We start from the raw sequence: 12,993 nt of genomic DNA, 5'->3' as shown, positions 1-12,993 counted from the left end.
CGAACTAATAAACGCCAGCGCAAGGAAAGACAAAGAGAGAGAACTGATCCATTTTTTATGTTATGTTATAGAAGAAGTTTGCGTAGAAACGGTGGTCAATTAATAAATAACGATAATTCTAGATGACGCCCAACTAAGGCACTAAACTATCAGCAATGCTTGTGACAAAGAATTTTTTTCCAGCTGCACATACGCTATACAACACAACATAAACGCCCTGTTTGTGGTATCGATAAATATATATTATTTACGCATAGGTCTCCTAACCAAGGTACAGCGCACCACAATAGAAACGCACATATACGAGACACAACGTTAGTTTTCAACAACATTTTATTGTGACATGACCTGTGCAAGCGATACCTCGTCTCTGTTTCTCATCAGTGAGGCACTGTAGCTTGGCTACGAACCACCAAGGCGGCCAAACACCCACTCTGCTGAGCTAAATTTCAAGTCTAGATTCGTCAGACGCCAAAACAAAAAGCAACACTTGAATGCAAAAGTGAAATTAACGAAAATTAGTGGCTTTTGAACTTAATCAATCATTCTAGATATGGTAAGCATTTATGCTGACTGTTGCGGTGCAATGTATGATTTGTTATGGCCCTCGTATACCCTGAGGACACATCGTTGGTCAATTATATTTTTCGGGATCAACACGAGAGAACTCTGCAACCTTAAATTCAGTCAAGGCCTGGCAGAAACCCTCAATGGACGCCGTTATTAGCCTCAAACCTCGAGCACATTTCTAATTTTCATCATTCGGTTCCCCTGCTAACCTTACAAACCTGCCCATCCTCAAAATACAGTGGTCTGACAGATGTGAGCACCGCGTTTGGGGTATTCACCTTTTCTTTAGCGAGCTCCCTGGTCTCTTTGTCCATCCATTTGAGCATGGGTAGGTTGTTCTTGAATGCATCTTTCACCTCTTTGATCATGTTCTGAGCCTGTGAAAACGAGGAAGGAGAAGGGGCGTAGACACTGTAGTGAGTCTGCATTGAAAAAAATATAAAAGCTATCTGACAGAATAATTTAAGAAGAGCTCTTGGTTGCGTACTATTTGCAACACTCTGCAGGGCTGACACCTTGAGTCAAGAATTAGCAAACATCAAACCATCTTGAAGCATTCACTTGTGATGTGCCCCGCTCTCTTAGCAACTGAAACTTATCAAAACGCGCATTACTTTTTACAACAACAGCGTGGAGTTCGCAACAACAATACAGAGCTAGTTCACACATATCGCGGTAACAGTGATAACGGACCTGTAACTTTGTAGAATTAACCAATTTGTTCCGGGAACAAGAGTCATCCACTGCACCAGCGGAATGTCGGCTACCTGGCATATTCTGAAATGATATTCAGAAGATACAATTTTCTCACACCACACTCGTTCCGTAGAGCACACACTTGTGGCCTCGCATAAGACGTGCTCGTAATGTTCTCTCCTAGATTTCACAGGGCTAATTAGTACGCGTACATTAACCACTGAATGTGTGCTGTCACATTCAAAGTAATCGCGACAAAGATGGCAATGAAACTGAATATTATGCATGTGTTGAACTATTACAAGAGCTAAAAGAAGATGGAGTTCAACCCCAGTAGTTATCAGCACGTCAGGCGTTTCGTATACAAACATGTTTTCTACAGCAGCTAACGACGACAACAAAGGGAAATGCCTCTAAAGGTGCATATGTTTCTAAAGTGACTGTGCATGGAAAGTCTTATCTCAGATCAGTGCACATACAAACGATACGAACTACTAGGAAACAAATATGGTCATCTCGCAAGAGGTGGATGACCTTGCATATTTAGTAAATGAATTACAAATGAACGTTATTGACATGCTGAGTATGCATGCTTCCATTCGAAACAAAAAATCATCGCGTAAAGGTACCCTTTGTTTAGGACTATCTATGCTCCTTTGAAGTCTATTGAGCCACAGTGATATGGAACGAACGTCGTCACTGACAAACACGCAGACGTAATACGACAGATAAACACAAGGACAGGTTTTCGTGTTCTCTTATCGTGTTCGATATAGCTCACTCATGACCGAACAAATAATCGTGAAGATGAAAACAGTGAAGTAGCGGAACTCCCGTCAATTTCTTGCCATCCAAGTTTTGTGGCGGCCGTAACTCAGTGAAATCACCGGTGTGTTGACGTGGCACACTAGCTTTCTTTATATTACTGCTTCACTGTGAGACTGCCTGCCTGAGCAAACGCCGTTCCACTTATGATGCTCGAAGTGTAGGTACTAGTTTTGCGAACGGAACGGTGCATCGGACCGTCCGTAGTAGCTGCAAGAAAGTGTGCTCGCTGTTACGCCAAGCGCAAGGTAGGCTTACACACGTCTCACCAAAGCGAGCGCCCACGTTGTCGTCATAAGACGACGTCAAGGCCTGTGCCTTCAATCCTTGCTCTGCGAATTCTCAACGTGTAAGTGTTACGTCTTTCTTCGGGGAGGATGGCGGCAGGCAAAATGGTTGCTTAGGAAACAAGCTCGCTGCAAAGATTGCTACACAGATCGGATGTTTGGCATTCGCTATTACCGGAGCTTCGAAATGCTCCGCTAAATACATTTACGTACAAGGAAAGGATGGCAGGCCCGGACGCCTTTGACAACCGGTGAAGGCAACAGTTTGACCTTCGTGCACTCTCGCGATGCGTCAAGAAACGAATGTCCTCGTTCGTAGCCTGCACCCTGACTGACGTCTACGAACCAGGAAGTGGCTCTCCCGTGCAGCATCACATGCTCGAGACAGATGCATTCCACATGCTTCGAGCAGACATGCAAGCGGAAGTGGCACATGCAAACATTGGTCGCGCACTAATGAGCACGACCGCCGATGTACACTTGCTGCAAAATGCGGTGCAAATGTAGGCGGGAAGTGACGGTGGCGGAGGGTCTCTGTCGAGTATGTGCAACTCGAAGGGGCGCAGACAAGAGGGAACGGAAGGTTGGATAGAAAGAAAAAAAGGCTATTTACCATTCTTGTCACCTCAGCAGGCTTTCAGAAGCAACAAATTCGGTGCACAAAGTATTGTAAGAAAGGGTTTCTCTCTTTCTTTTTTTTGCGTTTCTTTCACTTTCTATGCCACTAATCCAACCTAACGGGCCAGACAATGGTTCCTCTGGAGCGGAGGCAAGCAGTGACGTCATGTAGGTAAGGTGTTCGTTAAATTGACACACTGTATGATGATAACATACAAAACTAATTGAAAAGCAGGCATGCCACTAAACTGCTTCATTATAGCAGAAACCTCGTTGAGTCACGAAGCAACAACTAATGTTGAAATTTGATACTAGCTATTTTAACCACAACTATATGAAATAAATTAAACAGCAACGATCAGTAAAACTAACCAGAAGTAGGCTTAAATGGCTGAGCCACAGCCGTCAAGTGTGGAACCTTTGACCTGTGTTATTGAATGTTCTTCGACTTGAGTGGCCGGCCCTCGCCATCTGGGAGCGGAGAGCACCGCCACCCCTCGAGTTAAATAATTTGAACGCTTAATTCAATACCACTCTTCGGCAATTCCTGAGGTGAGGAATTGCTTAGAAAACGCCCCTTGGGTACTGGCATCCCTCAAGAAATATATTGCGTGATAACGAAACTATAGGTCATGAATAGCCGGGGAATACCCTTGAAACGAAGTTGCAGTATGTGCAATGCTTAACAGTGCAATGGCTGTGTTGATTACATTTCATATTCCCGACATATCTCTATATAGTTTAGATTTGCTAGTGTTGTGCCAAAATGCGGCTGAAAAACTTATATGTGTGCCTCTTGTTTCTTTGCTCGGCCATTCACTAACGCTAAGGATTGGGCTAGATGATTCTGCGTGATTTAATATATAACAACGCGACTTTTTGACAAGCGCTGTTCTTGTCTGTTCTCCGGTTTTGTCCTCGTCAAAAAGTCGCGCTGCTGCACTTCAAATTTGCTCGGCCAACGGCATGTAGGAAATTGTGGAGCTACAGAGAATGGAACGGGGTACAGATGATGAACACAACAAACACATATGCCTGACAGCAGCACATAGGTATCGTAACTCACCGTAGCTCTGAAGCATTCAACTGCTACAGGAACGCATCTGCTCAAACGTACCTCGAGCGAGATGGTTAATGTCAACATTTCGTTGTGTCACGCTCAAAGTAAGGTTACAACAAGCCAAATAAAAGAAACATAATACGCGAGCGTCCATTGTCGAGTTGATCAGCGGCCTATTACAGAGCACGTCGGCGAAAACGTGTGCATCTGCAAACGCGCGACAGTGAGGTTGTCTGCTACAGGCTGTTCTTTTGAGCGAGCCACACTTCCCAGTCTAAAATAGCGTTTACTAACGCAGGGCGTTCATGCTGAAGCGTCAACCTCAGTCACAAAGTGTGCTGAAGATGTTGCAAAAAATTTAATCAGCGACTCGATCTTCGTTCATTTTCGTTCGTGATGGTTTCTCACGCATACTCGGCATAATTTCATGGTGCGGCTGTCAATACTGCCAGCTAATGCCGATCGCTGATCGCTACACGTTCAAAAGAACAACCGAACAGAAGAGTGTCACTGTGTAGAGAGAACTTGGTGCGCAAGCACCGTATTTTTCCGCCATTTAGCCGCTGCGCTCCCCGGAAGGGGTGCACCTACTCTTCAATGGACGCTCGAACGATACACAACTGGAAGTTGGCCGTGAGTAGGCGTGAAATAGGCTGCACGTAAAAACGGCAAAATGCAAAACCAACTCAGAGCCATTAGTCGGCGAAGCCACTCAGTGCAAGAACAACTGCAGGGTTATAGCATTTATTGAGAGCCAAAAGCGATCAAGCACCGAAGAGGACGTGAGAGAGAAAAAAAAAATACGATGCACTGCCACGGGAAAGCAATGGGACCACGATGCGACAGCTGCGCGCAGATAGCGAGCACCACGACGACGAGAAAGAGAGAAAGGTGAAGGAATCGCACGCGGCCGACTTACGAGGGGCTTGCTGTCGCCGTCGAACACTTCCCTGACAAACATGGCGCCCAGGGCGAAACCGATGACGTTGTTGGTGTCGGTGACGCAGTAGCGCCACGTGGTGTCCGATCCGTCCGAGCCCATCAAAGCTTTCCGCAGGACCTTGGACGCCTCGCGGAAGGGCTCGGATAGGTACGACACCATCGAGTGCACCAGGCTCCAACCCAGGTAGTTGCATATCGTGCTGCAGTCGAGCGAGCGCACACTCCAAATCACGGCTCGGCAAGCGATCCCGTCATCGTAATGTTTTAGTTTTGTGTGCGAGAGAGGGTGGAGGACGTGGAAGGGCTTTGCGTACGTAGAGCTCTTGCAGGTGAGAAGTGCGCGTGATTAGAACTGAGAAGTATCGGGGCCCGTATTCACAAAAAGTTCTTACGCTGGACGTGTTCCTAAGAGCAGATTCCAGCCAGTTGTGATGTTCGATATTGTTCGTAAACGTGGCCGGCCAATAGCAGACGGCACTCAGTGAAAAGCTTTGTGAATCCGGCCCCGGCCCTATGTAAGACAGGCCCCGGTCTTACTATGGACTTGCGTGAGCCATCCATACGTTTGCGTATGTACAGCATAAATGAAGTTTGTGAATGCCTACCCGCTTGTTCTTGACGACTACTCATCTCGACTAATCTTATCTACACACCGTAGTGTTCGCAGATTGCAGTGTTAGATGCAATGTGGCGAATTATAATCGTCTAGCTTTGACTATGCTGTTCGCACCCAAATATCTTAGCCAGACGCTCATGCGTCGCGCACAAAGCGCGAGGTGGGAACCGTGTATACATGCGGTTCTCGATAGAGAACTGGCCTCAGACGCAAGGGCCTTGTGGTGTTCCATGTTGCTATGTTGAGAAACATGCAGAATGAGGTTACTGGTGTTCTCACTTTGTTCACCTGGCAATTTCAACGTACGCAGAACTAAATGCGTTGATTCCAAAGTGCGCAATATTAAAACTCAGCATTAGAGAGTTTTAGAAAGAAATAGCGTCGAAGCCACTGCGCATGCGCGAGACGCAAACTGCGTTTGGGTTTTGCGTTGGGAACGCTAGTTCGCCGATTTAGCGGGAGCTCAAATAGCGTTCCCAAAAGCTTTGCGTCAACAAACATGGCGGCACCCATCGAAGCGACGGCTCTAACCTAGCACCAAACTGGGTCCGATTCGCGGTAATGCGTGAAGTTCGCAAGCTAGGAGAAGTGACTGCAGTTATCGCTTTCTCTCAACTAGCGTGTGTTATGAAGATTGATTCATTAGACGCCGCTGATACCGAATTCGAGTGTGGATTTTATGGCTCGTAGGCCTAACACGGCTAAGCTTGGTTGGTGAAGGCACGTAAAGTTGGTTTTGTTGCTCCAAACTAAGCACAACTAATTGTTTGCTGCTTGAAGAATAGCCTCTAAATTGTAATTAAACGCGAATACACGCAAGTCAATATTACTATTCATATCATAAGATGATATTTTATTTAATTATTTTTAATCGTTTTTCTTAGACGCCGTAGTGGCGCTGTCAGCGCAAGACGCTATCTGCAAACGCGAAGCCCTATTCTAAAACTCTTCACTCCTGAGTGCCCCAACGCTAACACCCGCAAAGCTCTTTGGGGCCCCAAAATATTGGGGCCCCTATTCTAAAACTCTCTATTAGCTGCAGCGTGGGTAACGTTGACGTTGAAAAAACTCAGGATGCTGACTGTATTCAACAGACTTTCACGTCGGTGCCGTCGTTTCTACGGCATATCTAGCATCACATTTCTTAACGATTGCATAGAATGCCGGTGACAACACATAATAGCTACATCGTAACTATTGCATAATTTAACGCAAGTTTTCAGTCGATATGTCCATAATACAGTGAGTGACGCTGTACTTTCCTCCACCAGCAAAGCAATCAACCTTCGTGAAATCTAACAGTCCTTCTCCTCTGTGCTCACTTTTTTTTTTGTTGTTGTTGTTACCATGCATGGCGCTGTGCATAAAGTCACGGCCTCAGCTACCTGGCGCACCGGCCATGCTTAGAATGACGGTATGGGAATAACCGAGTGTGTGCTCAGGTCTTCGCGCACGTTAAAAACGCCAAGGGGTCGAACTAACTCTGAGCCACCGGCGTCCGACGTCTCAGCCAGGTGTTGTCCTGAGATGCAAAAAACTCTCTAAATTATTACGATGAATATGGGTTTTTTTGTAGAGAGATAGCGAAGAGCGTGGCTTGTACGAGGATGCACTGAGTCCAAGTTCACACTGGTGTGCTACCTTTCACGCAGCGCCATAGCTCACCGACCACATTGCAGTGATCATGAAAATGCTGTTACATAATTTGCTGAGAAAGGTTCCATTATCAGGCAATGAAGTAAGAGACCCAGTTCAACAGATAAGACTGTAATTATGGCAAGCATGTAGACAAAAGGAGAAAAAGTGGCTAGTCGCTTACATTTTGCCCCTTGTGGTGTTCATGTACTCTTGGACTAGCTGGGTCATGTTGCCCATGTATTCCGGCGCATACACCACCACGTCCTGGGTCGGCGGTATGGTGCGGTTGATCTGGGCGAAAGCGCTGGTGAAGTACTCCGTCCAGTTGAGTAGCGGTGCCCGCTTTTGCAGGTCGGCCACCGTCATTTTGTGGTAGAGGCGCTCATCGTCACGACGCTCTTCCGCCGGCACCGTTATCTGGAAACGGAATCAGACAGCATAAGTAAAACCGTCCGCGTAAACGTGCTAATAATACGCTTGCTACTGCGATTGGGCGGTCCTTGTTCTTATGTACAGTCGCGTGCAATATTACTGGCAACACCCTTGTTCGTGGTCGAAGGTTCCATGGCTGCGAGGTGGCTGTGACATGCGAAATAGCGGTTTAATAAATGCCACTACTTGAAAGTGTGTTTAGGTCTGGAACTTACCCTGTGGCTGCGCAGCCCTACAGACTTGGAGCCCCTTCGACCAGGGGCACCGTTGTTGCAGGTCACATTGCATGTGACTCGTATGTTCCTAATATGTGTGTCACAGTCTACGCGGCTGCCACTTCAGAATGGAAAGTTTCAAAACGTTGCTTCTACTCTGACGGTGTGATGCACGAACGGAGGAACACATTGAAAGAGGCGTTGAAAACTTTGTCCAGGAGACCCTGCCCGACCCTGCCTGCCAGTCACAACCAGGTCGATCTACACGTATGTGTTGTTGGTTAACACAAGAAAACTGAGCTTACGTCTTCTTTCTCTGCATCGTTGCAGAGAAACCTATGCGACCTGGAAGACTTGTACGGAAGGAAGGACGCTGTTCGAAGCTTTGCAAAGGCGATGCCTTTACAACGCGAGCCTCCAATGCACGTTGCAAACGGTAAACTGCTCATGGTATAGGCAGAATAGACGTCTTGCGTCATCTGCTGACATTTCTCCTCCGAAACTCCGGTCATCGGTTAATCACCTCTCTGTCCGCGCGGGAGACGCTCAGACGTTTTGCAGTTGCCGGTTCAGATGACCATGGGTTAACGATCGCCACCATTACACCGCGAGCGTTCAACGGAAAGGATGTCAAGCGCCTTACGTGGTATAAGCCCTCGTGGTATAAGGTAGTCCATTGGAACATCTCCATCGCACGACACGACGCGAATGCCACTTGGCCATTCCAGACTGTACTTATTTTTCACCTTGTTCTGCAGATGCTGCTTCCGTGGCGATGTCATGCGAAATGGTCGGAGGCGCTCAAACTAAAATTTACTGTGGCGAACTTCGACAGTCGTATCAATAGGTATATATTTACAGTCAGAAAATGGAGTTGTCTCTAAGTACGTATACTATCGTGGGTGCGCTGCGAATGCAGCGAAGCACCGATCTGTTACGAAGCACCGATCTTTCATCCACGCACCATAACTGACTGCATTGCTCTGCATCCACCTGTTGCTGCCACTGATTGCGATAAGTTTTGCAATCTGTAGTCTGCCTTAACTACTGCTTAACAATATGCCTATATTATGTCTTAACTGCTTCTTTTTATTTTGTATTTCTAATAATGCAGACCTTGCTATTTCAATTCATTTTATGCTGTTGTTTTGAAGTTGTATAATTGGTACAATTTCTGACTACTGCCCTGTTCATGTTACTTCTTCTTTTGATTTTGTTTGTGCTTGTCAGAATTCACAGTATTTGGTACTTATATTCTAATGTCACGTGATGTGTGGTGTATTCTATTTTTTATCAATTGCCTGTACCCCCCCCCCCCCCCCATGTAGAGCCCTCACCCGTGAGGGCCTTTAGGGGTATTTTATATAGATATATATAAACATAAATAAAAAAACAACTACCACAGAGTCTCTAAGGTCAAATATGTAAGAGGTAGGAAACAATTACTTAGAAATCACATTCTTCTCGATAGGAATGAACGGGGTCGCGAGTTCAATTGGCAATCTCTGTAGCCGAGTTTAGGTTGGGGCGCAATGCAAAATACGTCCTGCTCTCAGAATTACTTTCACCTAAAAAACTGCAACTGGTTAAAATTAAACCCGCAAACCTACGGTACGGCGTCTTTCTTTTATTTATTTGATGATATTAAAAATTTTGGCAAATCTTTTCGTCGAACTCTTCATTTGATGGTCAAATTAATATACACAATAATGGCATAGCCCAAGCGTTGCTTTAGAACGTCAAAATGAATGAATGAATCAGTCAATGAATGAATAACTCAAGCCCTCAATCAATAATTGAGTCAATCAATCAACTTTCATTTTAGGAAACCTTTTTTTTTTTAAGGTATTGAGCCCACATGCTAGTCGGATGGGTGTTGCTTACGTTAGCCAGTCTCTTTTCAAAGTCGATGACGTCCTGCATCTGCGCCTTCACGTCGGATTCTTTGCCCCCGAGCAGCACGCCGATGGAAGTCATGTACGTGAGGTAGGCATTCAAAACCTGGGGGAGATGGAAAGAAACAAGCTTATACAGAATGCCTAAAGCTCCGAAGCGTTGACCAACAATCAAGATTTCAACACAGCAGACTGAAGAATCAACTCGGCTGTTTGGAGCAATGCCACTCCGTCTCCGAAGTGAACATTTCATAAATCACTGCCACTGTTCAGGGTCAAAAGTAAGTTGCATTCCATGCAGCATGAAAAATGCTTTCTAACAATCAACGCCCAATGCCCCCCCTTAAGCTGCCACGTACACGGCACTGTCCACGTCACAAAAACGTTAATGCTCCATTAAATGGCGCTGGAAGAGAAAAGCCAACTACAGACTTTGGCAACAACGCATGCACATGTGTGACAAAGATAACTGTTCAGGCACACGTTCCCCAAAACGCAATACTTATGGAAGTGTTGATGCACTGAGTGCGCCCACAGAATGACACGCACGATACACACACACTTGTCGGTTGTTGAGCGTAGAGAAAACATGAAAATTGGCAAGGTGAAAAGTTATATGCTGGCCACAAAGGCAATACATAAGTGAGCACCCGATCGAATGACCTGCAACAGGCTGTGACGCATTTGGCGTCAGAGCAAAGCACTTTGCTTCATTGCTTCATCGCATTTCAAATGTAGAATGTGACAACATTATCTCGTACAACTAAGATAAGTCAAAACCAGAGTATTCGCAAATGATCATATGAGAGCGTATGTTTGTCACCCTAGCCGTCCACATCAGTCACATATCGATAAACATTATATACAGAAAATAGGCTTCATAAGCGAAGCTGTGAGCACTCTAAGAACAAAGAAAGCGCTAACAACTCTCTTTGCGGCAGCTTTAACTTCTTGACAGTTCTCCTACAAAAACAGTGCGTACGTTCACTCTGCTTTAGCATAGGGTACACTTACCTTATTAGGGAGTGCGAGAACTCCCAAAAACACGGTTAAACATCTAACAAGCAGTCACTCCAGTTGCAAGCAGTTTTCACCACACCACTCGTTCCAAACGCGAACGATCGATAGCCCCTGTGGACAGCGTCCATTACCTTGTCGTCTTTGGTCTTGTTGAGGTAGTAATCCCTGGAGGGCAGGATAAGGCCCCCCTGGTCCACCTGGACCACGTGCCTGGACGAGTTTCGGTCGTCCTCGCCCACAGCCCACGAAAAGAGGCCCGAGCGCGAGTAAACGTTGTGGATGAGCTGCAGCGCCGGCTGCAGCTGCCACGTGTCCATCGAGTAGTTGCCCGTCACGTTCCAGCCGCCCACCTGCGAGGAGGAGGCATGGTGGTCACGTAGACGCAAACACGACGGCAGACAGAAATGCGGAGGAGGAAATGACACGCGCACCACGCACATCACTATATCTAATTTGTCACTGCCACGGTTCAATTAGTCTTTTTGTTGGCTCAGCTCTTCGCGCCGAACAACCTCGCCGGCCGGAAGAAAGTACGCGTATGGACGGGCGCGTTCACATTTTGTTGCGTTGCCTTCTACTCATCTTTATGTTCCTTCTTTATTCCTCCCTCGAAGTACAGTATCATCAAACCGGACGCAATCCTGGCTAAGCTGCCTGCCCTGCGTTGCTTTTTCTTGCTTCTTCTTTCTTTTTCCTCTCACAAATGAATATACCTATATCTTAAGCTTCATCGAGCGGCGACAGAAAGGACGGGAGACCACGAACAAGATCCAGACAAATACAAGGCATTCGATCTTCTTCCTTGTCTCTCGTCTTCTCTAGTGCCGTTTGCTGCTATAATGAACCAACTAGCCCAACAATATGTTTTGACTAGTATAAGCACATATGAATATACCTGTATGTACGAAGACCAGCTTTGCCTAACTGTGTCCTTTTGGTGTGGTGTTCACATCGCGCTGTACAATATCCTCAGCCGTACGCCCGAATCCTCCCGCAGACCAACTGGACAGGGACAGGTTCCGGGTGGTAGGAGGGGTCGAAATATATATATATATATATATATATATATATATATATATATATATATATATATATATATATATGTTCTGATGAAGGCCGTGCCACGGCCGAAACGTTACAACATTAAAAATGGAATTTTCGTAAGTGTGCTCCTTCGTTTATTCAACTACCTATGCACCGGACCTACACAACTTTTCCGTAATATATATATATATATATATATATATATATATATATAGTGAGTGAGTGAGTGAGTGAGTGAGTGAGTGAGTGAGTGAGTGAGTGAGTGAAGAAACATTATCGCAGGTCCGGCGAGGACGCGAAATCGTCGCGCACCCGGCTAGTCCCACGTCGGGACCGGCAGGTCTAGCCCACCGGCCCGGTCGCGGCCACGCCGGACGGCCAGGATTTGCTTTTCTAAAGCGGGGCTACGCAGAAGCGAGTCCCACTCCTCCTTGATGAACTTGGGGTATGTCGACCCGCCCTCCCAGAGCATGTGAGCTAGAGTGGAGGTAAAATGTTCGTAAAAGTGTGCGTCAAGCTCAGTCTCAGCACAAACGTCACCTACGCACACTGATTTTATATATATATATATATATATATATATATATATATATATATATATATATTTATACATACTGAGCTTGACGCACACTTTTACGAGCATATGACACTCTTTCGTACGCTTAACCAATGACTTTCTTCTTCCGGGGAACCTTTAATGTAACGCTACAGCTCTGGGGCCGAATTCACAAACCCTTTCATGCGTAAGTGTCCCTTGCCATTGGCTGGCCGCCCTTCGCTAATGATATGTGCAGCGTCATGATTGGCTGGAATATTCTGCTACGAACAATTCTAGCGTAAGGGCTTTTTGTGAATTCGTGTCCTGCTTTTCAGCAACATGAGCGTTTGTGATCACATTTTCCAGAAGAAATCCATGCCGAATTTCCCGTTCCTTTTATTCTCACTTTTCTTAACAATAGTACTTATTTCATTACTAATATTTAACGCACATCTGTGTCAGATGACTCATAATTTTCAAATCTCCTTTCGTTTACTTTGTTTTCGCCCTATAGGCTCATATTTTCTTTCTTATTTGTATATTTTCTTTTTTTTACTTAGCTGATCGTTGTCATGTTTCGTCGGTGCTACTAATATT

At 45.8% G+C, this 12,993-nt stretch overlaps 1 protein-coding gene across 4 annotated transcripts in view; it reads right to left on the bottom strand.

Annotated features, from left to right (window-relative positions):
- Positions 1-12,993, bottom strand: part of Nep3 (M13 family metallopeptidase neprilysin 3) — a 146,331-nt gene that overhangs the window by 23,763 nt on the left and 109,575 nt on the right. For 3 of the 4 annotated variants that reach the window (XM_050169639.3, XM_050169641.3, XM_050169640.3), the window contains 6 exons: positions 10,946-11,164; positions 9,784-9,900; positions 7,434-7,669; positions 4,976-5,198; positions 1,264-1,347; positions 849-947 (listed from right to left, as the gene is read on the bottom strand). In XM_050169639.3, the coding sequence (XP_050025596.1) occupies positions 849-947; positions 1,264-1,347; positions 4,976-5,198; positions 7,434-7,669; positions 9,784-9,900; positions 10,946-11,164 (978 nt within the window). The remainder of the gene's footprint in view (positions 1-848; positions 948-1,263; positions 1,348-4,975; positions 5,199-7,433; positions 7,670-9,783; positions 9,901-10,945; positions 11,165-12,993) is intronic. The other variant, XM_055064912.2, reaches the window with a different exon arrangement.

The sequence above is a fragment of the Dermacentor andersoni genome, chromosome 3 (genome assembly GCF_023375885.2).
Source record: "Dermacentor andersoni chromosome 3, qqDerAnde1_hic_scaffold, whole genome shotgun sequence".
NCBI classification, from domain to species: Eukaryota; Metazoa; Arthropoda; class Arachnida; order Ixodida; family Ixodidae; genus Dermacentor; species Dermacentor andersoni.
Note: the sequence above shows the minus strand (reverse complement) of the source record. Positions and strands in the feature narration are given on the sequence as shown.